Below are 27537 nucleotides of genomic sequence, written 5' to 3' on the forward strand. Positions count from 1 at the left end.
TCCAGAGAGCTGTGGGAGGAAGGTTTAATTGCTTCCCTCTTCTGCAGTGTTCATTGTGTTATGATAGCTGCTCAGGATAAAGAGGCTTTTGACATCACAATGGTTTAAATTTTTGTCACAGGGCCTGTCAAGTTTCCTTCCCCACTCTGAACTCTAGGGTACAGATGTGGGGACCTGCATAAAAGACCCCCTAAGCTTATTCTTACCAGCTTCGGTTAAAAACTTCTCCAAGGTACAAACTTTTCCTTGTCCTTGAACAGTATGCTGCCACCACCAAGCGTTTTAAACAAAGAACAGGGAAAGAGACCACTTGGAGACATCTTCCCCCAAAATATCCCCCCAAGCCCTACACCCCCTTTCCTGGGGAAGGCTTGATAAGAATCCTCACCAATTTGTACAGGTGAACACAGACCCAAACCCTTGGATCTTAAGAACAATGAAAAATCAATCAGGTTCTTAAAAGAAGAATTTTAATTAAAGAAAAGGTAAAAGAATCACCTCTGTAAAATCAGGATGGTAAATACCTTACAGGGTCATCAGATTCAAAACATGGAGAATCCGTCTAGGCAAAACCTTAAGTTACAAAAAGACTCAAAAACAGGAATATACAATCCCTCCAGCACAGCTTATTTTACAAGCCATTAAAAAAAACAAAATCTAACACATTTTCTAGCTAGATTACTTACTAATTTTATAGGAGTTGTCAGTCTGCATTCCTGATCTGTTCCCGGCAAAAGCATCACACAGACAGCGCAAACCCTTTGTTCTCCCCCCTCCAGATTTGAAAGAATCTTGTCCCCTCATTGGCCATTTTGGGTCAGGTGCCAGCAGGGTTACCTTAGCTTCTTAACCCTCTACAGGTGAAAGGATTTTGCCTCTGGCCAGGAGGGATTTTATAGCACTGTATACAGAAAGGTGGTTATCCTTCCCTTTATATTTATGACAGGGCCCAATCCATCTCCCATTAAAGACAAATACAAAGAGTCCCATTCACTTCAGAGTTGGACTGGATCTACTGCCTCTGAAGCCACAGATCACATGGCAAATCATTTGTCCGACGTGGAGGAGACATAGGTGCAAGAGAGCAGACTCAGCAGATCTAGTGAGTCAGCGAGCATCACAACAGTAACAGAAGCCAGCAAGGCATTTAAAGGATTGATTTTTTTAAAATAGATGTAGGATGGAGAAAAAGAGCAACATCCTATCATGATAACATTCATTTAGAATGGCAGGTGGAATATTCTGTCAATTGTCTGACTTCAAGGTGGCATGAGAAGGGGGGAAAATGGGTTTGTGTCTTTTATTTTTGTTGCTTTATGATACAATTTTCAAGCCTTCTTTATGCATTTGTTTTTTTCTCCTTACTGATTTTTGTAATAGAAATTGGGGCCTTTTCTGCCTATATTCCATGGCAGATTCTATGGATGAACATACCTAGGGTAGAGGCAGTCCAATATGGACCTCCCAATGCAGATCTAGTTTACCTGGGTACTTATTAGATACTATGGTGCTGAGTACTATAGAAATAAACAGTTTTTGAAATATATTTAAATATCTTTTTGCTAAAGAAAAGGAGAGGGAAAACTGCTGGGAAATAAAATGAACTCGGGGTTTGTATAAAAGTTGGCATTCCTACCGCAATGGGAACTTTGCCCATGCTGCACATTGGTCAGATTTTCAAAAGAGCTCAACTTGCTCTTAGTAGCGTCAGTGTTCAGCACTTTTGAAAATCCAGCTAGACATTTAGATGCCTGAATGGGATCTGAGGTCTTCTGAAAACCTGACCCACTGTGTTTGTATATGCTACGCTCACCAAAACTATACGAAAAGAACAGTATTGAGGTTACAAAGTCAAGCACTCAAAAGTTAGGAAATGCCAGAATTAAGGTCGTCTGTTCAATCTTAATTCAGATCTCTTGTTCAGTAGAGATAGTTCAATTCCTATGAAATTCTGCCAGAAACCAGGCAGGTTTCCAACAGAAGCCTTCCTGCCAGGCAGATTTTGGAACCTTTCTGGTTTCCTGCCACCTCTCCTGCTGGCTCCTCAGCAGCCCGTGTGGTGGACTGACAGGGAGCTGAGAGCCTGGGCGCCCCAGCTCCCAGTTGCTCAGCAATCTAGGCTTCTCGGCTGCCCAGCTTGTCGAATTTCAAGTCCCTGCTCCAAAGTATAGAGGCACAAGAGCCTCTCAAAGAAATGGTCACCAGAATTTATTAACATGGGTAAAACAACATGTATTTCCCTCGCCTTTTTCTTGGAGAAGGCCAAACTGTTTTGGCTGAAATGTTTCAAAAAATTCAGCCTGAGGTGGATACCTTAGCATGGAAAGCTTCAGCCCAAATGATTACGGTTTGACAAAGTTATAAAGCAACCAAAACCATGGTCTTATAATGGGAAGTGTCCGGCAACCTTCATAGTAGGTGGTGCTACCAGTTCTGCCTATAATATCATTGTGTAATGTATTGTATACCTTTAACAGCATACACATACAAATCCATACTCACTCGTTAGCTATCTGTCATAAACTAAACAGTTAACAAGAAAAAAGAAAAGGAAAACAAGATTAGCAAATACTATATTCCGCAGTGGCCTTGATTTAATATTGGGTTATGGCTGCAAGGCCCTGGTGTTGAAAAGTAGGCCTTTGGAGGGGTGGGGATTGGAATGGCACAACCGCCAGTGGCCCTGGAGATGGCCAGCATACCCCAAAGAGAACAGTGTAACCCAGGACCGGATATGGCCAGGACAACTGGCGGGCGCACTGATTTAGTTTATCCCGGTGGGAGACAGCTACCAAACCCTGATCAATTACAACATGCGCTGACAGAATTCATTAAGGCCACCAAACTGAGTCCCTGATGGACCAAGGGAGAGAGCAAATTCGACACCGTGGGACTCTGCACTGAGAATACCTAGACACCTATCCTTACACCCCAGGAACGAAAGCTATGCTCAGCTGGTCTCAGCTGTTACCATGGACACTGAGGAAGATGCAGGGCTTGATTCTTTATTGTCTTACGCCTGTGCAAAGTGGCTAAACAGTGTCATCAGATCAGATTAATCCATTCATTTACACCAGCAATGTGATTTACACCCGCAAATGTAAATGGTGCGAGGCAGTGGAGAATCATGCCTGTTCTCTCTGTGGCAAGAACAGTTACTATTTGCTTCATTTAAAATTAAGGGTCCTTTCTGTTTTATATGTTTGAGCTGCACTATGGTTGGAGAAGGAATGTGAAAGGGGCTCACACTCAAAGACAGACATGAATGAGCTTCTTTCTCACTTATCCTAAGGCCACATTAAACTCCTTTAAGGCCCTCTTGCAGTGCCAGAGTCATGTAACAGGGTCCTTGGTGTAAATGCGTATCTGGTCCTAATGATTTTTAATTGCTAACTGTACATTTTCCCCATAATAGGAGTCACACTTGTGGGTCAGAATAGAGCTGCACCTTAGCCTAGGGAAAACAGATGACTTAATGTTGGCCATGGTACTATAGGTACATGGGAAGTAAACTCCTTTTCCAGCATTTCAGTACTACTTACGAACCATCACAAATCACAACAGTAACCAAAGCAGGAATGTTTACCGCCAAACCAAATGGCTTCCGGAAGGTTACAGTTGTAACCTATTTTTGTTTATCCAGCCCAGGGCATCACCGGTGGTTTCAAGAACCTTTCTGCTGAAGTCAGCAGCACTTACTTGTTGACTGGCCAGAAAGGAATGTGCATTTATCTCTGTTTTCCCTCCTCCAGCAGGTGTGGTTACACGGCTGTAAAATACATAGATGGGCTTTAAATAAAGGCTGAAATGGAGAGAGTTAAAACAGAAAATTGCCCTCACCTGCTTCCTTTATGTGCTTGTACACATCGTCCGAGCCAGCGGAGGAGTATGGAATGTCGTCATGGGCTACAAAATCAATCTGCAAAAGATACAGGAGAAGAAACAATCAGATGCAGCCATCAGGTAATCTGCACTGGTTTTGGAAGAGCAGTTTCTTTTCTGAACTGTGTTTGCCTGCCTTTGAAAGTCTCATCTGAAAGGTACTACTCAAAACATTGCACTAGGGGCTGGGGCTACAACAGAGCGCACCATGTGGAATTACGGTAGCACTCAGGACTTTTGGCTCCAAGAGCACAGGTATAACATACCCTTGCTTTGTGTGTGATGTCATTCTCTATGCACAAAGGATAAGGGACCTACTGCTGCTACTGTCACCTACAGGAGATCTCCTTTTAGAGAGTTGACTTTTAAAACTGAAGGAGCAGGGTTTCTATTCCCAGCTTTCCATATTTGTATGTATGTGTTTTGTTTATCTAGAAACTGTCTATCAAACTGTAGATTCATTACAAAGGACTATTTCATTTGAGCTAAAGTAAAGTCCAGTGAGCTGTAGCTGCATTTGGGGTTATATACACTGTAGGGCAGTCAGTAGGGTGCTCAAAAACTCACATGCACTTGACCAGGTCTGAAGTTCTATCCATTAGAGGACAATGGCACACGTACATACTTTTGACTGATGATGGCAAATCACTGGGAGATTTGCCTTTGATTTGGTGGGAGCAGTTCAGGGGCATCATTTCAGAAAAATTCAGAGGCAGGGGGCCAAGTTCTGTCAGTGTTTAGAAGATTATATGTGATTGTATTATATCCTGCAAAATCTGGGGGGAAGGACAACAAAAGTGGAGCTCAAAGAGCTATGAAAAGTTTGAGGAGGTCAAACCAAGGTCGGGGAGAGCACTTGTCCCTCTTACCCCACAGCAAATGATGACCCTGCTGCAATTGATTCTTCAGCAGCTCTATGCCACCTGAGGATCCCCCATGCAAATCAGCCCACGCACACCGAATAACTGGGCCCCAGGTTTTTCCTAAAGAGAGACTGAGCCCTGGTCTACCTTACAGAGTTAGGTCACTGAAAAGTTTACATCGACCCAACTCTGTGAGTGTCTACGCTAAAATTTTGCTCCCGCCAACCTAACTCGCCTGCTATACTGACTTAATAGCTCCACCTTCGTGTCAGTGTTGACGTAGTTAGGCTGATGCTGTGTCAGTGTAAACATTGCATTGCTTACATTGACAGTTGCTAGCTTTCAGAAGCCGTCCCACAATGCCCCACACTGACAGTTCAATTGGTGCTAGCGCTCCTGGTGAGGATGCACACTGCTGACAGAAGGAGCAAAGTGTCGATACGCACAAGCAATGAAATTACTGTATGCTGACATAAATTGGATTAACTTAATTTTGTAGTGTAGACATGGTCATATATAGTTTGTTGCTAGAATAGTCCCTTACATCTGCCCCTGAACATTAACACAAAAGAGTATTCTTATTTGTTACAGTTAGGCTAACAAAATTAATCTAATCATTATCCACTTGATTAATCCAGATGTGGGACACCACCATGATCTCTCATCCTATTGCTTTAATCCAAATCCTAAAAAATGCTAACTCTGTTCTTAGCATTTATTTGGTGGATATCACTTGCCATGGCATCAAGAAGATAACATGCACTTCACTTATAGTATAGCCTCAGGAGTTAGACTTTAACTGTATGAAATAACAACTGGATGCCTCCGAATATGGGAGTACCTGGCAAGTTGTGGGTATTTTCAATCCTTAGTCACTTTCTAACCCATGGAAAGTCTCATGATATAAATCCCTGATGTATGCTTAGCTCCAAAAGGCAGGAGATCTGAGAAGAGTGTCCTGTTATCACAGGTCAATGAGTTAAGTTTGCATTATTGACGCGCTGGTACTTTGAGTCAGTCTCCAAAAAACAGAATACGTGCCCACTTCCACTTACATCAAAAAGAGCTAGAGAACAGAAAGTTTTCTGATTTAGAACTGGCAGGTGATTTGTAATAATTGGCTGTCAGGAATTGAATTACTTAATTTATTCCAGCTAATAGAATCTCATATCCTTGTTATGTATTCCCAGCAGTTAATTTACAGAAGGAAGGGAAGGGGTCTGGAGAAGAATGGTACCTTATGTTTTTCTAGGAACTCCGGTGTGAGCGTCCATGGAGCATCTCTGATGACTTCATCTACATAGCGACAGTGTCTGAGTGCCTCATACCGCTCGGTTTCATTCATTACAGTGAAGCCTTTGAACTTGTGGGTTAGATCATCACTGCAAACTGACATAAGAAAAATCAACAAAATATTTCTATGTTAACTTTGCACAATTAGCGCATCTGGCCGGTAAGAAGTTTCTGATCAATATCCTTATTTTAAAGTTGTTTGTTCAGTTACATTCCATTTTCAACCCAAATAAAGATGTGCCTCTTTCTGTCTTTAGAACAGAGACCAGAAGTTCACGCTAAATAGGAGGAATGCTCTGCAAAGTTCCAGAAATTTGCCTACACGTCTCTAAATCACTGTTGGACAGCTATATTGAAACCAGCACAAATTAATAGCAAACAAGTGCAGTCATAGTGGCCTGGGCTATGGGTTCAGCAGATTTCACAGCATTTGAGGTTGGACCTGATCCGTATTCAAACAGGAAATCTCTGAGGAAAGCCCAGCTGTGGGATTGTAAGAGGCAGTGTGCTCTTGAGGAATGTTGCATAGGATGTGGACTCAGGAAATTTTACATTCTAATCCTGGTTTTTAAGAAGCTGGGAAAAATGGCCTATGTCCCGGGGTTGTTGTGTGGATTAGTTAATGTTTGTGCAGCATTCTGAAGGTGTAAAGAACTATACAAATGCTAAATCTTATTATGGCTGCAGGAAGGGTTATTGATGACTCACCAGCTGGACACTCTCCCCTCTGTATCAGCGCTGACCTAACACTCCAGTATGGTGCTGGTGGATGCTCTTCTGCTGAAGGTGTCATTTTTTGAATAAGATGTAAAATAGAGGTTCTCACTACCATGATCATTAAAGATTTTAAGGCGCTTATACATAAGCAGGAGGAGTACCTTATTGCTGGAGTCCTGGCCAAATTCTAACTCAAATAGTTATATACTCATCTAGACTTTCAAATGGGTAAGGGATGCCTCACTTCCCATTACGGAGTTGTGGTGTATGCTGGCAACAAATGTGCCACAGGTCAGTGCATTTTCAATAATAAGTGGAAATATCTCTCCATGTATTTATTTTTATTTACAGTCTGTAAATCACCTTAGGGTCTGGTTCTCCTCGAAGAGACGTGCTCTATCAATGTTACTGATTATCAGGAGGTAGCATATTTAGTTTATTTCTGATTTGTAGAAAATATTTCCTTTTAATTGTGCCTGTCCACCTATGGTACACACCCATCAGCCACCAAGGGCTTCTTTCTGGTTACCACACTCTTCTGGGCCTATTGGTTTGCAAGTTATTAGTGAATTACTTTAAAAAAAAATCTTAACTCCAAATAAATGTTTCCACAACAAGAAATATGACAAGATGCACACAGTAAGACAGGTGACACCAGACTTTGATGCAGTGCAAATTTTATGTGGGGATTGATAGTTGACAGTTTTCCACACCCACCAAGAGACAGCACATTATTCGGGGAAACTGATGAAGATGGTTGAAAGCTTGCTCCCACACCCAAAGAACAGTGGGTGAAATGCTGGCCTCACTGAACTCAATGGAAATTTTGCCATTAACTTTAATAGGGCCAGGTTTCACCTCATAGCTCCCTCCCCAGTTTGAGACAAGGTCCCCGACAAAGAGCAGCTCCCCTATGCATTCCCATCTGCTTTCCCTCTACTCTGTCTGGGTCAGCTGGAAGAGCATGGGAGAGCTCTTAAGTGTTTCCTCCATTATGGAACAGATCTTCCCACTACCTACATTTGAACTGAAATAATTTAAGTATAAAACCAAAGTGTGAATAAGAACAAGATGCTGCTTTTCTAATTTTTTTTTTTTTTGGCAAAGCTGAGGCAATGATACAAAATAATTCCTCACATTATTCATTTGAATGTTTCAATGAACTCATTTGAGTCACACTTTGTTAATGTTTGAGCAGTAGAGTTTTATTTTTGAAAACCAAATTTCAAAGCAACATGCACTAGTGTTCAAAGACACCAAAACTTAAATGCACATGTGCAAGTATTCACATTAGATGTGCTTGCACAATCATCCAGTCAGGAAACAAAAACAATACTTCTCTGATATATGACAACTTTGGAATGTATTTTATCAATCCATAGACTAACAAATTCAAAAAAGTTCCCCAAATAAATGAAAAAGAAATCAAAATCAGCTCATGGATGTTTTGTGAGCTGAAAAATATGCTAAAAATCATTAATTAGATTATTAGTTATAGATTATTCACTCATCTCTACCATTTTATACTCCTGAGACTGTAAAAAAAAAAAAGATAAACACTGGTATGGAGACATTCTGCCCTCAGAGTCATGCAGGCATCTCCCTTTAACTAGACTGGGAACTGTGCATATGCAGCTCTATGACTTGACTCTTACTTTGTTTGACATCATTTTAAGTCCAGACTATTTTTTTAAGGTGTAAAATACCATCAAAACGGGAAGTAGTGCTCAAAGTCAGAGTGTATAAACAGCTGCAGTCGAGAACGTGGCAATACGGCTCCTCTGCTACTGCATAATAGAGCCCAAAATCCAGTAAATAGATGTGTTCTTACCTCCTACTAATAAGTAGCTATTTGGGAAGAGAGTTTTGGCTTGCATAAGAGCTCTAGCATGGCCGGAGTGGAAGAGGTCAAATATCCCATCTGCATACACTCTAACTGGTCTGTCAACTGTGGGGAAAGAAACACAACAATGATTTTACTGGAGGATAGCTAATATGATGACAATTTTTAAAAAGGGCTCCAGAGGTGATTCTGGCAATTGCAGGTTGGTAAGTCTGACTTTAGTATCGGGCAAACTGGTTGAAACTATAGTAAAGAACAAAATTGTCAGATGCATAGCTGAACATAATTTGTTGGGGAAGAGTCAACATGATTTTTGTAAAGGGAAATCATGCCTCACCAATCTACTAGAATTCTCTGAGGGGATTGATAAGCATGTGGACAAGAGGGATCTAGTGGATATACAGTACTTAGATTTTCAGAAAGCCTTTGACAAGGTCCCTCACCAAAGGCTCTTAAGCAAAGTAAGCTGTCATGGGATAAGAGGGAAGGTCCTTTCATGGATTGGTAACTGGCTAAAAGATAGGAAACAAAGGGTAGGAATAAATGGTCAGTTTTCAGAGTGGAGAGAGGTAAATAGTGGTGTCCCCCAGGGATCTGTACTGGGACCAGGCCTATTCAACATATTCATAAATGATCTGGAAAAAGGGATAAACAGTGAGGTGGCAAAATTTGCAAATGACACAAAATAGCTCAAGATAGTTAAGTCCCAGGCAGCCTGCGAAGAGCTACAAAAGGATCTCACAAAACGGCGTGTCTGGGCAACAAAATGGCAGACGAAATTAAATGTTGATAGATGCAAAATAATTCACATTAGAAAACATAATCCCAACTATACATATAAAATGATGGGGTCTAAATTATCTGTTACCACTCAAAAAAGAGATCTTGAAGTCATTGTGAATAGTTCTCTGAAAACATCCACTTAATGTGTAGTGGCAGTCCGAAAAGTGAACAGAATGTTGGGAATCATTCAGAAAGGGATAGATAAGACAGAAAATATCACATTACCTCTATATAAATCCATGATATGCCCACATCTTGAATATTGCATGCAGATTGGAATTGGAAAAAGTTCAGAATAGGGCAACAAAAATGATTAGGGGTATGGAACAGCTTCCATATGAGGAGCGATTAATAACTAGGACTTTTCAGCTTGGAAAAGAGATGACTAAGGGGGGATATGATAGAGGAGTATAAAATCATGACTAGTGTGGAGAAAGTAAATAAGGAAGTGTTATTTACTCCTTCTCATAATATAAGAACTAGGGGTCACCAAATTAAATTAATAGGCAGCAGGTTTAAAACAAACAAACGGAAGTATTTTTTCACACAATGCACAGTCAACCTGTGGAACTCCTTGCCAGAGGATGTTGTGAAGGCCAAGACTATAACAGGGTTCAAAAAATAGCTTGATAAGTTCATGGAGGATAGGTCCATAATGGCTATTAGCCAGGATGGGCAGGGACGGTGTCCCTAGACTCTGTTTGCCAGAAGCTGGGAATGGGCGACAGGGGATGGATCACTTGATGATTACCCAGAAGACAGGATAGTGGGCTAAATGGACCCAGTATGGCCATTCTTCTGTTCTTATGATTTTCAGCTTTAACAGGAGTTATGTGTAAATCCAGCTGATAAGTTTTGGCCTCTGGTAAGAATGTTGTGTTTTTGTTTTTTTTCTCCTCAGATATGCAGAATTACAGTGGGTAATTTTAAAATGTTTAGTCTACTTACTCTTCTACATCCTTTGGAGGCTTCACAGGAGGTGACCAATCAGAGAGGGGCTGGGCTGACCCATATAAGAAGGGCTGCAGAGCAGTTTTGGTCACTCCCTGGAGCTTGAGGAGGGAGGTAGACTGGCTGCCTTGGAGGTTGAAGGCAGTAAGCACCCTGGATAGAGCAGTGCTGCAGGCAGCGATCCAGGGATATAAAGGCAGCTGCTGGTGGGCCACAGGGATCTGCAGGCTGAGGCCCTGTGGCAAGGGCAAAGAGGGTGCTGTGGCCGTGGGGAAGTGGCCCAGGGAAATCTACTGAGGAGTAAGAGGGGGTGCCACAAGCAGTGGCCATCTACAGGATCCTTGGGCCGGGACCCGGAGTAGTGGGCGGGCATGAGTCCTTCCCCTGCCCTCACTTGCCACTGAGGAAGTGGCTAGACTAAGGGACTGTAACATTCCCCTGGAAGCGGGGAGTACAGAGTGCAGTGGCACAGCTGGAGGGCTCTGTCACGAAGATAATGCCCTGGTCCTGGGAGTGATGTGGGTCCCTGGAGCAGAAGTGACTGTGATGAGATGCCACCAGAAGAGGGAGCCCTGGCTAGTAGAGCTGATCCCCAGAACATCCAGCAGGCGGTGCCTCAGTGGTGAGTCCCATCCCATCAGAATCCTCTTTACTGTGTTCTCCCCAAGTTGGCCTCTTATTATCCTCCCTTTTCCCTGAATTCTCACTTGGAAAAAAGGTCTTTTTCCTGTCTCACTCCCTTTGTGTCATTTCACTTTTTTCTCTGCTCCCTGCCTTTTTCTTTTCCTCAGCTTAATGCTGTACACACGTTTGTTTCCTCTTGCAGCTACACCTTTCCTTTTCCCTCAGACGCTTCTCCTTTCTGATTAACCTTTCTATCTTTCCCATTCTTATTGCCTCCTCCTGTTTGCTCCCTACGACCCATCTCTTCCTGAGCCCCACTCATCATGCCCTAGCACTGGGCTGCAGGCCTAAAGGGGTCACTGAGCATCATGCCTGGCCACTTTGCTACAGATAGGAAGTCCCTGTACAACTGAAAGACAAACAACTGGGGCTCTGAGCTCCAAAGCTGCTGCTGCAGTGCAGCAGAAAGGCAGGTCACGGCTCAGGATGACCATATCTCCCATGACTCAGGTGAAATGTGGAGAAAACCATGTTTCTTGGAAAACTCACCGGGAAGATGGGGATGCTTCCTCAAAGCAGGGTAACAGGCAGCTTTTTGGGGCCCCCTGTAAAACCATCAGCTGGGATCCTCCCCACCATCTGAAAGGTCCATGATCGAGAGTATTACCTACCCTAAACTCCTCTGCCATGATACCAGATTAGAGGGGAACAGGTGAAGTGTTTAACACTTGTGTTTGTATTATGTAGAAAAATAGTGGATCAACATTTCCATTTAGACAGGTGGAGGGAGGAACTTGTAATGTGGCCATCCAGAATCTCAATAAAGGGAAAGGCTCCCTGATTCCCTAGGGCTGTAATTCCTGTCAGTCATCATGAATCAGCTCATACCCCACACCATTTGGAACTGAAGAATGGGCGCCAAACATCATACTATCATTGTGGGGGGCCCTGATGCTATAGTATTGCCTGCACTGCTGGCCTTGACTGTCATGGTAATGTCAGAAAGCAAAAAGTGATTTCTCACCACTATAGATACTCAGGCAGAGTACATATATACACTCATAAGCTGTGGTGCTGTCAGAGGAGATATATCACAGCTGTGATGCAGAAGCCATGAAGTGTGTTTCAAAATGTGAGGAAAACACTCATTTTAGCCAGTATCCCATATGATTTCGGTATCCAAATAACCTGTGTGTTGAGATTTGCTGAGTTACCTCTTATGTCCAAATCTCACTCCCCAGCATTTTTATACCTGTTGAGAAAGTAACCCTGTACATTTAATAACTACATTAAAGTGTGTGGGCTGTATCATTAAGAAACCATAAATATCCTTTCGTTACACCTCCCTGAGCCCCAAGGCAGCACACGCTGCTCCTCCTTCTCCCAAATGAAGAGTGCTATTGTAATAGTGAAATACTTTCACAGCTGAAAGGCCATGTCTGTGGAAGCTGCTCTTAGTCCTGTTAATGCCGCTGTCGGCAAAGTCTTGATTAATTGGATGTCTCACCTGGTGTTCCCAGACGGGCCTGAGTGATGGTTAGTTTCTCATGCGGGGCTTGGCACTGACAGCTTATTTCATCAGCAAATGGAGCAGGTGCAATCAGAGTCTGGAAGGCAATGGAGGGGTAGAGACAGAAAAAAAAATTACATGAGCAAATATCTAGTTCGTTCTTCAACTAGGAAGACAAACCTGAATCATTTCATTGTATGTCAGCAAGTCCTAACTGAGCATAATGATGGCTTGTTTCCTTTTTGAAATCACTCATGAGCTCACACAATTTATACAAAAAGTGCCAATTAACCACTGAAGAGACTATGGTGTTTATAAAACACCTTGCAAACTAAACCCTGGTCTTAGTCAAGAAGCTCTAATGTTTTGGAAATGGTTCAGGAAAATAAACAATCTATCCACACACTGAATTCAGGTCTCTCTGGCTACAGGCCCAGAGTGTAAGAAGCTTAGTTCTTGGACTGTTGATTGTATGAGCTTTCTCTTTCCCTGGGCTATGTCTTGTGTACTGAGGAAATCCAAAACAATCAGCTGGCACAGTAGCTTGTCTGCTGGAGAACTCAATCAGGGTGAATAGGGTTCCATTTTCCTTAGCATCTTTCCTGCAATTTTCAGATAAAACATCTACTTTTTGCTATTTATCATTTGTGAGCACGGGATGGTTGTACTCAGATCAGTGTCCAAATGCCCAGAAGATAAAACACTCACATATATACTAGAAGTAACTGAAAAACTGATTAGACCCTAGGATTTTGGAAGACACTGACTGACTATCTCCTCACTAGCTTTTGAGTGGATTGGGCACAAACTCCACCCACTGACAGAAATTAGATATAAACTACCTGTGTTGAATTTTTCATCAAGCAAGGATCCTTGATACTTCATTTTATTATTTATAAAGGGCATAGAAAGCTAGGGCTGGACTAAGGTAGGAAATCCCAGTGAAATTCTGACTGATTTATCTGGAATTTCTTTCATTATTATTTTTTGTATTGAAGTAATACTTAGATACCCTGAGATCAGAGCCCCATTTTATTAGATGGGGCTATATATACATATAATAAGAGAGAGTGCTTGAAGAGTTTATTCTTGAAAAGTACAAGAAAGACAAAGGGTGGGAGAAATGAGGTGGTATATCCCTATTTTACAGATAGGAACCTCCTGATGCAGCGAGAGATTAAATGTTTTGTCAGGAAGTTGTCAGCAATTATAACCTCTGGTATTATATGCCTGGCACCTTGTGATTTGATATGGGGGGGAAATACCATTTGCTTGTTAGTTTTGAAATCTCCATTAGTTGAAAGTAGTAATCAATTAACAATAAAAAGGTTTTCTCCTTTGTCAAATGCAAATACATCCCCTATTAGTCTTTGGGATTTCATGGCCTTGCATCATCTGTCTTGTTTTATTGTTCTTTGGAAGAGACTGAATGGAGCACACTAAGTTGTCCTATCTGTTATTTGAGCACTCATCATTGGCCATAACAAAGTATTTCTTGCCCTTTATTTACATTTTTCAATACTTAGAAGACTGCTGTGTCATTTAGTGGGCATTTCTCAGCAATGCTAGAACACTGTGTCTGACTCCTTTTACCAAAAATTGCCCACTTATCTCATTTATTTTCTTGGAATGGCTGATATGGTTTCAAGTTGATGACTAACTTTGCTCTTAATTTAGGCCATTCCTGTAAATATTATTTTTTCTTGATGATGAATCTCCATACTTGACAGGCACTTGCAATGGGACCCTTTGTTTCTTGAGCTGAGAGGGTGGTTTCCACTTTACATAAAAGTGAACTCTAGGATTTGTTTGTAGCCTATCTTGGTTGGGATTCACCACCAATATTGCTTTTATAAAACTCTCATCACTCCTACAGATTTAAAAAATCTCATGTATTGCAGTGAAGCAGCCCTACTTTCACTGATGCCTTCATCATGTTAAATGTAACTGCCAAAATTAAAAATAAAATATGGGAAAATCAAACTTTCTGTTTGGGTTCTGTGGAAGGGAATCCTGTTCAACTAGCTGCCTACATAGCACACTGCACACTCGTTTCTTTATTTTCTAATCACTGTCTTTTTGCTTCTGTCTCCGTGATTGTTGAGTGCTAAACTGCCTTTTTATCTCCAAGCAATGTCAAGTTACACAACATCCCACACAGGCTGCTTCATACTGGGATAAAGAGGAAGGGAGGAATGTTAAAACAATAATGGCCATGGTCTGAGGCCTGCAACTGGTAATCACATCCTAGCTAGGTACAGGCTGTTTCCTGGAAGATTATTTGAAGAAAATAGGTCTGGTTTGCAGCAAGAGATTTTTTATTTCTTTATTTATTTTTTGCGAGTCAGAGTAAACCTTTTACCCATATACATGTCTTTTTCAATACTGAGCAGCTTTTTCTCTCAGCCCCTACTAAAGCCAAGGACATCCTGTTTTAGCTTCCCACTAGCCTGGGTCTTGTTAGAAAAGGTCTTGCCAATTCTTTTCTTACCATGTGCCCTCTTGACCTTCAGACATTAAAACAGACAGTAATTAGGGACAAGAGACTAAAATCAGGAATATGTCAAGGAGGAACACACATTCAGAAATGCATAAAAATGTGCTTCTAGATCAAACAGAATACAAAGAAGACTCTCAATTGGTACCTGAGGCTGTGTCATTGAATCTAAACTAGGAAAAACTTTCGCTGAACCGAGTCACTTTTGAAAATGGAACTTGGCCATCCAAGTTACTTAGCCCTGAGAGGAGCAAATTGGAATGCCGAAATACCTTTAAAAATCTGGGCATAAGTGCCCAATTTAGCCCTTGGCTATAGTAATTGTAAAAACAATATGAAATCATCCTGACAACACTGAAATTCCCGCTCCGTTCTAACCAGCTTGAAAACTGTTTCAGCTATACTGGAGCCATAGTATAGACCAGGCTTGGGTGGCCTGAACTGTTTTTATTGAATTGGTTTCAAAATCACCTTAAACCAGTTCAGCAAAATCAGTGGTTTTGAAATCAGGTGAGTATAAATTTTTCAGGCCACCCAACCCTATAGCTCCAATTAGTTTTTAAAATGGTTAGAATTTGTGGGGAAATCTCCCTGGTGTAGACAAGCCATCTCTCTTTAGCCTGAAGATCCCTGTGTACCAGCTGAGCAGTGGATCTAATTTTGCATGCTGTCTCCCGGCCTATCAAATTTGGGTGTGGAGGATCTGGCATGATGATTGGTTTGAGATCCACATTACCACTGCACCTGGTTTCTGTCCATTCAAATAAGTAATTTCTAAGGCAGTGTTTCCCAAACTTGTTCTGCCGCTTGTGCAGGGAAAGCCCCTGGTGGGCCTGGCCGGATTGTTTACCTGCCATGTCCACAGGTTTGGCCGATCACGGCTCTCACTGGCCGCAGTTTGCCGCTCCAGGCCAATTGGGACTGCAGGAAGTGGCGCGGGCCGAGGGACGTACCGGCCGCCGCTTCCCGCAGCCCCCATTGGCCAGGCACAGCGAACCGCGGCCAGTGGGAGCCGCGATCCGCTGAACCTGCGGATGCGGCAGGTAAACAAACCGGCTGGGCCCACCAGGGGCTTTCCCTGCACAAGCGGCAGAACAAGTTTGGGAAACACTACTCTAAGATACCCATGTGTTCTTGGCTCAAATCACTAGCTGTGGCTGACAACACAGATCAGATTATTTAGTTTCTTTTTATTTGAGTGTACAAAGAATGTTGCAATAACAGGGCTTGCTTGCTTGCTATGTCCCCACCAAGGAAATATCTCTCTCCATCCATTTGCCAGCATATTATATTTCAAAGAAATTTGCCAACCAGGACACTGAAGGTAACTCTTTTCTCCCCATTTATCCACCTGTGCCAGTGACTTCAGAAAAACACTGAGCCAGAGAAAATGTAAACAAATAATATTTTAGTTCAAAAACAAGAGTACTAATGAACAGTGTGGTTAATTCTGCCATGGTGGCATCTACCCGGATATAGTTATCCAGGAACTGCCTTCTGTTTCTGGTGCAATTCCCATGCCTGAAATTTGCAGTGAGAGGGTTGCAGAATATAGCCTGGCTCCTTATTTTTCTTTCATCTGTCTCTTCATGTTTTATGCCTTGATTGTTAAACCCTAGCTGATTTACTGTTGAAAAGGACACAGGTGAACAGAGACAATTTGGAGGCAATAATTTATAGAAAATTTTGGAACTGACTTCCTCATTCCGCCCCCCCCCCCCCAAAAAAAAAAAAGAGAATAGTTTTTATAAAGGGTTTGAGTTACCTTCATCTGACTCTATGTGCTAGCGAAGAATTCAAATGTCTCCAAAGGGGAGGAAAAATCATCAGAACTCTTGCCAGGAGAAGCCCCCAGTCCGGATTACTTCCTTAAACCAGTAAGAATAGACCTGTAGGCCCAGCTTTCCCCTTCTTGCCAGGGAAACTCTCCTAGAAAGTTTCCCTGATCTCAGATTATGAAGCGTTTGCTGAGATTTCTCCAATTCTCTAAATAAACTCATTCAATACAGTGAAACTGGTAGAGCTATACAAGGAGGAATTTGGCTTGTGGATTCTAAATCAGATGGCTGTCCAACAATTATTAAAGGCACACTGTCTAAATATATTTTACAAAGTGCTGTTACTTGTAACCCCTACAATTTCTGTAACTTTATGAGAATGGGGTGGGGAACTGATGTAAGGAGCTCTCTCCCCTTCCATCTATTGAAAAACTGAGACAGAAGATCTGAGGAGCCGATTATATTTGCACAGATGCACCTACTTTGTGTAGGTGATCAGCAGAGAGACCTATTTTAAAAAATGATCAATTTTGGCTGCTTTGGGTTAAAATGTACTTTAATTTTGGGTGCAGAGGTAATGAAATGTTGATCCTTACTGTATAATGAAAGGGCAGCAGAACTGTCCTTAGCCTGCCCTAACTGATGGGGGTTACCCTAAGTTTACCTCATTTGCTAAGCAGGGGGTAAGGATGCCAAATCCAAGTGAAAGTCAGAGGGCGTGGAGACAGGGGTTTCTACCTAGTGGTATGACCTCTTTTTAAGGAGTCCTAGATATCATTTGATCCTCCCTCTCCAGTGTTTAAAAATAGACTCCACTGAGAGTCCTTATTTCTGCTCAGTAATCACTACCACTGAAATCATTCAGCAGGTCTAGGGGCCTGAACATTAGACCTGGTTTGTGGACAGTGTCGTGGTGAAAAGCAACACAGATTCAGCATCAAGTGAGGTTCCCCACTACCCAGTGAAATCACTAAGAAGTGGGCTAAGTGGTGGTTAGCATTCTAGCATTGTGGCTAGAGGCAGTGAGCAGTGTAAGTGGCAAGCGGAAGCAGCAGTGAGGAGTGGCAGGGATGACAGCGGCAGGGGTCACCCGTGGCAACGCAGGCATCGCTCAACCATTCCCCTCCCTTCAGGGGTGGGAGGTGAAGCTGTATCAATGCACCACTGGATTCTGGGACTTTGCTGACTTCACACAACAAACCGTGAGTGGGTGCAGTGGAGGGAAAGGGGAGTGGCATGCTAATGGCCATTTGTCCATTGGACTTTCACGCTGCACGGTGGAAAACTGAGCAAAGGACACTGCCCAAGATACCGTTGAGGCAGGTGTTTACTTGTAGTTTGCATGCTTTTGAATCACTGTGGTGTTTTTCCAAAGTAATACTGTGTTCCCTCTCTCTTGTAATAAGTTTTCTTTTGTTGTGCACACCCTCAGTGCTTGTGAGCAGGGAAGTCTTGCCTCTTAGTGTATGTCTACCCAGCATTTCAAAACCCACAGCTGTGAGTCTCAGAGCCTAGGTCTACAAATTCGGGTTTGTGCTACGGCATTAAAAAAAGCTGTATAGGCATTTGGGCTTGGCCTCTGAGGCCCAGAGAGGTGGATAGATTTCAGAGCTCCAGCCCCAGATGCAATGTCTACAGTGCTGTTTTTAGTGCCATAGTGTGAGTCCTGTGAGCCTGAGCCAGTAGTTCTGGCCTCTGAGACTCATTCCTGCAGATTTTAAAACGCAGTGTAGACATTCCCCTGGATGCCTCTACGGGTGGTGATTAGTTTTCCCAGTTTTCTGAGTGGGGATTCAAGCTGGTTCTGGTTTATATTGTTAAGAGGAACATTATAAAAATGTTAAGAGGAACTGTAGATCTTGAACTCGGCCCTTTTTGCTGCCACCACCACCTTGGAGGTTTTCAGTTGGTTTACTTGATATGTTTGATAGCACTTAGTGTACAGTCAGTTTCATTATATCCCTTAGAACAGGGGTGGATTGGGTTTGTTTGTGTGGGTCTTTCACACAGCAACAAGGGAGAGAAAACATTTTTGAAAATAGGAAAATGTTGTAAAACCACAGAATTAGCAGGAGGATTCAGGGACAATACTTTACACTACTTTTATCTCATTTTTTAACTCCCTACATTTCATGTTGACAGTCTCTTAAAAGCAGAGAGAGACTTTAGACCAGTTCCAAACTGAACACTGATTTCAATGGAACTAATCCCATGTATATAGACTACTCATGTAAGGACCTGTAGCACTGGACCCATAGTTTGCAAACAGTGACTACAAATCAGGAACATGAAAATCTGAGGGGAAAATTTAAAGCAGTTTTCAACATGTTTGTTAATAATAAAATACTACCAAAAATCTTATAAGTAACTGAAGAATGAGAAATATACACATGCTGGGTCTATAAAACATTAGGCCTAAAATATGAGCATTCCTTGCAGATGAAGAATCTCTTAAGGCAGCGGCTCTCAAACTTTAGCAACCCAAGGACCCCCACTTTGATTTAAAATTTTTCACGGACCCCCAGGCCCCACCTCCACACCACCCATTCCCCCAAGGTCTCACCCCTGCTCCTCCTCTTCCCGCTCCTCCCTTTCCCCTCCTTTACCCCAACTCTTTCCACCCCTCCCCCAAGTACCCCCATCCCCACTCCTCCTCCTTCCTCCCAGTGCCTCCTGCATGCCACTGAACAGCTGTTCAGCGGTGTGCAGGAGGCACTGGGAGGGAGGGGGGGAGTTGATCAGTGGGGCCCATGGACCCCAGTTTGAGAAACACTGCCTTAAAGACTATCTAGGTCTGCCTCTGGGTAGTCAAGGAATGCCTCTTGAAGGACCAGGTGTTCAGGGAGTGAATTTTTACTCCTGGGGGTAGGTGTCTGATTTAAGATTCTTTTTTGCATCTATTATTTCATGATATTACCTCACAATTATAAATTAAAACTAAATTACCAGTAACCATGACCCAGCTGAGGTGTATTACACTGCAGTTACAACTTAACTGCTCCTTTATCTCTGTGTACCTCCAGGTAAAGATTCTGCAAGTGGAATTTAGTTAAAAGTTCTGTTGATGATGCATGAACCAAAAGAGAATCCAGCTCATTCTCACAGATTTCTATTGACTCTGCAGTGCCAATATGAATAAAGAGTAATTCGGAATAATCTATTTATATTTTTAATAATATTTTTAAAAAATTCATCCAATTTGCAAACAATCCAGACAGGCTTTTTCCCAAGTACTATCTGGGTTCATCCTCCATAAAGTCATGTTATGCATTACTAATCTTTGTGTAATAATTATTGACTGACTAATAATCACAAGATGCAAGTATAAGTTTCAGAAAGAAAGGAACAATGCAGAAAATTCTTCCCATCATTTTACAAAAGCACATGGTGATATGTATAGATTCATAGCTTTTTAGGCCAAAAGAGATCATTATGATCTAGTCTAACCTGCATTTCAAGAAGTGGTTTCTGCATCAAGCCCATAGGCTCTAGCTCAAACAGAAATTATCTTTTAGAAAGTATGATATATTTTAGAGGTATGTTGGGTCCCAAACTCAAACAAAGCACAAGTGAAAGAACCAAATATGTACCAAACATCAGGTACACAAGATGGAAACAGGCACAGTTCTGCAATTCAACACTGCCTCGGTACAGACAAGCATTTCATGGGAGTTAGCCACCAACACAGAGCCACAAAAGAACAACCCAAGAACAATTCTTTCATCAACCTAGCAGCATCTACTTCTGGTCTTAGGTTGGCTTACTTACATCACACGGGGCATGAAGTTTTTCATGGCCCTGATCAATGTAGTTAAGCCGACCTAACTTTATAGCGTAGACCAACCCTTAGTTTTGGCAAACCTTTGTATATAGAGCTGGCTGTGTTGGTGGTTTCTATATATGTATTCTGACAAATGTGAATAGTTCTTAGCTCCTTCCTATGGGTTTTTTCTGCTTTAGTATTTTTTATGTAGTAAATGCCTTGCTTTTGTTGTCTAGTTACAGTAGCCTTTTTACTCATCTTCCTTTAGGCTGTGATATAGACATTCACAATAACTGAAAAAAATATTGTTTGAGAAATAGACAATGTTCAACTGAAACAGCAAGTTCCAAATAGCATAACACACATACATGTGAGCAAGAAATACAATACATTCTGTAGTACATAATATTCGCACCAGTTCTCCTATGCTGTGTGTGACTCTTGTAATGACATCTCAGTAGTTCTATATATCTGATAAATGATGCAACGTCTTGTTGCCAACATAATTTAGATATGTAGCAATGGTGTGACTCTTAGTGAAGTGAAAGGCAAATCACACTCTAATTTTTCGTGGTGATGTGCTGCAGGCAAAGAAAAAATATTTTAAAAGTGTGCCAAAGAAAGTCATGGACATACAAAGGAAGGCCAGATTTGACATCCTTTTTAAATTTTTGGTCCAAAACAGCCAGAATTCATGAATACTAGTTTCGGGTCCAAATACAGTACACACCTTGTGCAGGGCTAAGATCACCTACATTTAGTCAAACCATGTCTCTTTTAAGCTTCAGGCACAGCCTTATTACTCAGTCATCTGTTCTAATGCTCCTTTTCCATGACAGCTGTACCTCAGCATAGATCCAAATTGAAGAAGCGCTGATGGCAGGCTCCCTAAATCACACCACATTGTGGAAACACAAAAGGATGGCTGGTTTTGTAACTATAATAAAGCCCTTTATATCTATAATGTTACTAACTATAAAAGTTAAAATCATATGCATTTGTTGAGGAGTTTACTTGTGTGAACTGGTAAGAATATCTGAAATACTTCTAGAGCTGTTATGTATGAAGCATCCTGAATCACTATTTAAATATCAAATCAGACAAAAAGGAAAAAAAGTCAGAGATCAAAATATTGAAAGTCAAGGCCAATACAATTTTTAGATATAGCTTCTTCAAATTTCATACTTAGTCGCATCAGTGGGAATAATCTCTGCAGCCATTATAGCTCTAGTTTAAACCATTATTATAGCTTCACTGAGTGAGACTAATATATACTAATCTTTCTCATCTACTCTTAACTGAAATGTTAGCATTTTTCAAAACTCCTGAATAATTTCACCAACACAACTAGCATATTTTAAAAAAAATACTGTAAAAATTATTAAAGCCCCTAAGATCAAAAATTTCAAAAGTTTCTAAGTGACTTGAGAACCTAAGTCCTCTTTTCTAAAGGAACTGAAGGCATTTAGGAACCTAAGTCTCATTGAAAGTTAATGGGACTTAGGCTCCCAAGTCATGTAGGTGCTTTTGAAAATTTTACTCCAAGAGACTTATTTTGGAAGGAAGAGACAGACAGTATGAGTAAAGAAAACTCCCACTGCACTTCAGTGAAAGGTCAAACCAAGTGGTAGTCCTTCAGGATTGTTTTCAGGTAAGTTTCTATGTGTATTGTTTTTTAACTTCAGAACTGTAATTATAAATTGCCATTGCTTCTTTTTGTTACAGACACTGTCTGGGATTGTCTCCAACCCCACCCGTGAGCATGTGAATTGTCGTTATTATTTAATATTTAGGTTGTGGTAATTCCCACTGGGTGATAGATGCTTTCCAAACCCGGATAAAGACACAGGCCCTGTTCCTGCAAGGAACCAGGAGCTATCCACAGGGAATTAATTGCAGAATCAAGCCCAAGACTGCATCATCATAAACAAACTAAATAAATAGGTTCAAACTGCTGCATCTTCCAAATTAACTCCCTCCCTCTCCCTTTGATCTTCTCTATTCCACATGCCTCTGCTTCCTAGCTAAACTAAGAGCCTGCTTATACTGTGGATTTTTAGCCACCTGAGGCTAAAGGTCACTGAAGGTGTGTGAAGAACGGAGCTATTAATTGGCAGGCAGATGCATGAAAATAGGGAACACAGAGTAGGAGAATTAGAGGGAAGGATGGAGCAGGGAGTATCTACTTCAATATGAATTCTTAGTGGAGCCTCTGACTGACTTTTTTTTTTTAGTTCAAAAATCCCAGACAGCATCTGCAAAAAAAAGAAAGTCATGGCAATTTAAATAAACAGTCCTACCTATAGGAAAACCTCATATTTCAATACACATTGAAACTTACCTGAAAACTGACTTCAGTATCTCCTGCTTTCCTCATTCACTGAAGGACACAGAAGTTTCCTTTAGTCCTACTGTGACACTTCCTGCCAAGATGGCAGCCTCCATGACATAAAGTCAGAGGGATTGACTGACTGAAAAAGAAATATTTACATTGTGACAGATATTAATTAAAATATTTGCTGTTTTGGGGTATCAAATAAACAATTCTTTTTTTAATTAAAAAGCCAATAACAGTAAATATCTACAATACAAAATATCTATTTATGAAGTCTACTAACTCCAATTCCTTCTGTGAAAATATGTATTGACCTATGAAAGTTTCATTATTAATTAGTGGACACTTTCTTCAACCATTTCATGTTTTTTGATCTAATTTTGAATTATATGTATATTTAGATTTAAACAGTAGTTTTTTTTTAAAAAACCTGCCTATACAAAGAGTTCTGGGTGCCCTGACTATTCATTACTCACACACCAACATAATGACCATCCAGCAGCATGAAAAAAATAATTTGAAAATAACACAAACTCAGCTCACTAATATTACATAATCGCCTGATAGCAAATTAAAATACAGTGTAATAAAATTATAGTAAAGTTCTTTTAATTAGGACTCCCCAGTGGACAGCCTTGTATCCCGGTTAAGTGGCTGTCCTAGTTAATGGTCCAACTCAACTCCCATTGACATCTTAGGAGTTGGTTCAGCAACTAAGAGAAGAGGCTATTTAAAAAATCTGAAAAGACTTAAAATGAAATCCAGTACTGGACTGACTAAGAATAATGGACTAGATCCTCAGCTGATGTAGTGGCATAGTTCCATAGTTTTCAATGGAGCTATGCTGACTTACACCAGATAAGGATCTGGTCGCATATACACTACTTTCCATGTTTAGTTGATCTTTATTAGTTCTTTTAATCTTTATCATTTTTGTACATAAAGAACAAAGCTTAGAAATTCAAGCCTTTTATTACTCTAAGTTCCATTTAACCCTTCTGGGCATTGGCTATCAATATTTCCCCTTTAAGACACACTTTTGCCAAAAGAGTTCTGATTAAGCAGCAGTCAGGACCATTCACTATCATGTGGATAGTGGATTGTATTATTAAATATTCAGGACTATTAGGTAGACTATATTGTATTCTTAAATATTCTGACTTTTCCTCTATTTCAACATTGGCACATTTATTTCAGCAAGTATGGAGGTAAGGTAGATATGAAGTCCCACAATCTCATCTTGGAAGTATGAGTTTTCCATAAATCTTTATTCCAAGTATCTCTATTGTCATTACTGATTTATTAATACTCATGAAGCTCTAAAACAGATCATTATGAGTTCCTGTTTTGCTATGTACTCTGGTTACCACCTTCATTTCCATAGGAATTCTACTGGAATGACATACTGTAAATACCTGCTTCACACTGACATTTCGTCCTTTAAATTCTTTTTATGTGACAGGATAGAAGGGATATAATGTATTCAAAAGGGCTGTATTATGTGTAAGAAAAACCTTAACAAACAGCATTAGTAAACACAGTGCAGTACAAACATTTTTAAAAAAAAACCCACCCAAAGCCTTTCCATTTATAAATTAACAGGTTTTATTTTTAAAAGTTGTTAGTTCATTATAAGAAGAGCTAGTGGAAAATGTTAATTTAGGCCAACTCCAGCAACTGTTGCTATTTGTCAGAACAGTATAATATTTGAAATATAGTGTTAAATGTAATTATTGAAGTTGGATTCTTTAAAATTGTTTTAATTAAGGTTGTGTTTTAATTCTGGTGGTAAATGATCTCATTTCCAGTGCTAAATTATTGCATAAGTCATACAGTGTCACACCTTACTGATATCCATTTCTTGGGCTTCTTTCATATATATCATCATTATCCGGGCCTTGTGGTAACACATATAGGGAAAGGTTAACAATTACCCTTGTCAAGAATAATAAACCAGACAGTCTTATATGCAGAACAACAATAAAAACATTCCAAATGTAAGAAAGATTAGCATATGAAAATACACAGCTCTAGGATGTTTGCACTTAGGATGCAGCACCCTGAATGGAGCCTGTGCTTGTTTGACTGTGAAGTGGCCTGGTCTGCCTGAATGAGCCTTTTGTCACCTTCAGTCAAAAACTAACAACTTGTTTAATTATTACACACCTTCCCAGCCCCACAAAGTCCCATTTCTCCACACTGCACCTTCAAACAGCACTCTTTTAATCAATTGGCAAGCTCCCCTCTCAGATATAAAGGATGGGTGGCATTTACCATAATTTAGAGTGCTAAATTCCATTAGAAGCCTGTCCTCCAAAGTTCTTCATGACTTTAGAAAAGCAGCAAGTAACACTTCATTATCTTGTCTTATTTGTTAAAAAGCTGAATCCTGCCTGATGCAGAATGGACCTGCAGAACGCTGGGAGTGAAACTGAATAGTGATGGTGGACGAGGGTTGAATTCAATACATCAGACATACAGGGATAAAGGAATGCTCTACCGTATATGCAGCCGGCTTCTCTGAATGCACTGTTGTCATACACTAATTAAGACCTGCAGCTCTTCTTTTAATGCAGCTTTCCCGAGTCACATGCTTTCCATACCCTGAAGTGAAATCATGGATGCGTACACTGGCAATCTCATTAGAACCTTTTAGAAATGTGGGTGATCTTGCCATATCATTCCGTCCCCTGGCCACCCATGCATCCTTAATTCACTGTCTTTTATTTAGGGATATGGCAATTCTGCTTATCTGTCATTTTATTTCCCAAAGTCAGCACAAAGACAAAGAACAAGCAAGGATACAATGAACAGCTTGCTGTAAATCTGAACCTAAAAAGGCTAAAGAAAAATGCCATTTTTACATTTTCTGACAGGTTTTGTTATAGAAAGAGACCTGCCATAACAGAATATTAACCTCTTCCTCACAGTCAAAAATACAATAATCCTATATCGTCTGTAATTTTTCCACAGCTGGTACAATAGTTTTTTGTAATCCAAGTTCTCCCAGTGCAGACCCTAAACACAATCAATTGAGATAGATTAGGCTGCAGCTGAATTCATATTTACATGTTAAATCTTTGAACAATTGATTCCTTTACATTCTAATAAGGCAAAGAGCTCTTGGGTGACAAATACATGCATCCTTTGTCTTTACTTACCAACCGAGGCTGAGGGCATGTGTGTTCTATCTCCTCCATGGTTTCTGAAAGAAGCTCATTAGAAAGGGATTTTGGGATACCTGTTTCTGACTCAGCATCGGTGGTGAGCACTGGCATGGCCAGTGAATGTTTGTTTTTCTCCGCGATGCCCTCTCTGCTGTTCTCTTCGCAGACAGATAATGTTTTTCTTTGTCATGTAATTCCCTCCCGCACCCCCTCACCTTTCTTTTCTCTCCCTTCCCTTGAGGAATTAAAGGTTTTTCTTTCAAGGAGAAGTGAAGAGGAAAGGCCTCAGTTTATCACTATGACAACCAGCCAGCAACAGAGCAGCTGGTGTGGGATACAGTATTCCCATTTGCATGATGTCTTCTGGTTGGTTCCTGTCACCATAGTACCACTCCATCTGATTTATGTGCTGTATTGATATTAGATGATACACACAGCACCAGAACTTATGGGAGGAGGGGTTGTTTAGCACTATAAGACTTTGTTAATGTGAACAAACACAGTTCACTCTACATATCAGACAACCCCCCCTTCCCAAGATACATATTAAAATTCTCTCAAATTATACCCCCCTCTGGCATGATTAATAGAGAAAGGTACTCATTTTTTGCATGTAACCAAGCTTTAATTAGTATTGCACTCTGTTGGAGATTTATAGACAAAAACTGAGGACCACATTTTTATATATGGGGGACTAAGATGCATGTGCAAAAAAAGTGTGCATTTATTGCACGTACAAAACCCATACTTGCAGGCACAATTATAAATTGTTACATACAGATACCAGATATGCATGTAAAAGCTTATTCTAGAGTCTAGGTGATTCCTTAAGTCCTGGCTGAGACACAATGGTAAGCTGATGTAGTGAAGCTTGCATTGCTACTGTCCATGCACAGGGTGTAAAACTGGGAGTCAGCCAACTGGCCTGACTCTGCCATTAGCCTCCTATGTGACAGGGATAAGTCACCTAACCTACATCTGCTTTGATTTTCACGATAAAGTGGGATAATAATACTTTACTTTGAGATCCTTTACTTTATTTCACTATAACAGTGCAAAGTATTATTTTTCTAAATTGAAATCACAAGGCAATTAACAGCTTGATATATCTGTTAACTAAAGATCAATGACCTATACAGCATTCTGTGTTGCAGAGGATGTGTTCTACTGACATGGTAATGCTGTTTATAAAGAGAGTCTTAATTTACCCAAAAAGAAAAGGAGTACTTGTGGCACCTTAGAGACTAACCAATTTATTTGAGCATGAGCTTTCGTGAGCTACAGTCTTATATGGCTTTGCTGTTCTTACTTGACTTGTGTCTTTGTGTTTCTTTGGTGCTGAAAGGACAGCTCCTCCAAGTGGAAACTTTACTTGTGGCATCAATTGGTGAAAAATAGATATAGAGAGGGACAGGTTATCCGGCCCAGTTCATGCTAACACTTACCGTATTGCACTGTTCTTAATACTCTATTTCCAGTGTCTTCAATGGCTTTGTCCACTGGTGATTGATTATTGATAGAGCTCCATTTT

The 27537-nt window shown here is 40.8% G+C and overlaps 1 protein-coding gene across 5 annotated transcripts in view; it reads right to left on the reverse strand.

Annotated features, from left to right (window-relative positions):
* Positions 1-26215, reverse strand: part of PCYT1B (phosphate cytidylyltransferase 1B, choline) — a 45127-nt gene extending 18912 nt beyond the window's left edge. For 2 of the 5 annotated variants that reach the window (XM_048863335.2, XM_048863296.2), the window contains exons 1-5: positions 26001-26215; positions 12464-12563; positions 8587-8703; positions 5983-6134; positions 3841-3919 (exon numbers count right to left, since the gene is read on the reverse strand). In XM_048863335.2, the coding sequence (XP_048719292.1) occupies positions 3841-3919; positions 5983-6134; positions 8587-8703; positions 12464-12563; positions 26001-26117 (565 nt within the window). In that variant the 5' untranslated portion in view covers positions 26118-26215. Of the gene's footprint in view, positions 1-3840; positions 3920-5982; positions 6135-8586; positions 8704-12463; positions 12564-22845; positions 22976-26000 lie in introns of all 5 variants that reach the window. The other 3 variants (XM_048863305.2, XM_048863315.2, XM_048863324.2) reach the window with 3 other exon arrangements.
* Positions 26216-27537: the final 1322 nt, after the last annotated feature.

This window comes from Caretta caretta, chromosome 1, assembly GCF_965140235.1.
Source record: "Caretta caretta isolate rCarCar2 chromosome 1, rCarCar1.hap1, whole genome shotgun sequence".
In the NCBI taxonomy this organism is placed as follows: Eukaryota; Metazoa; Chordata; order Testudines; family Cheloniidae; genus Caretta; species Caretta caretta.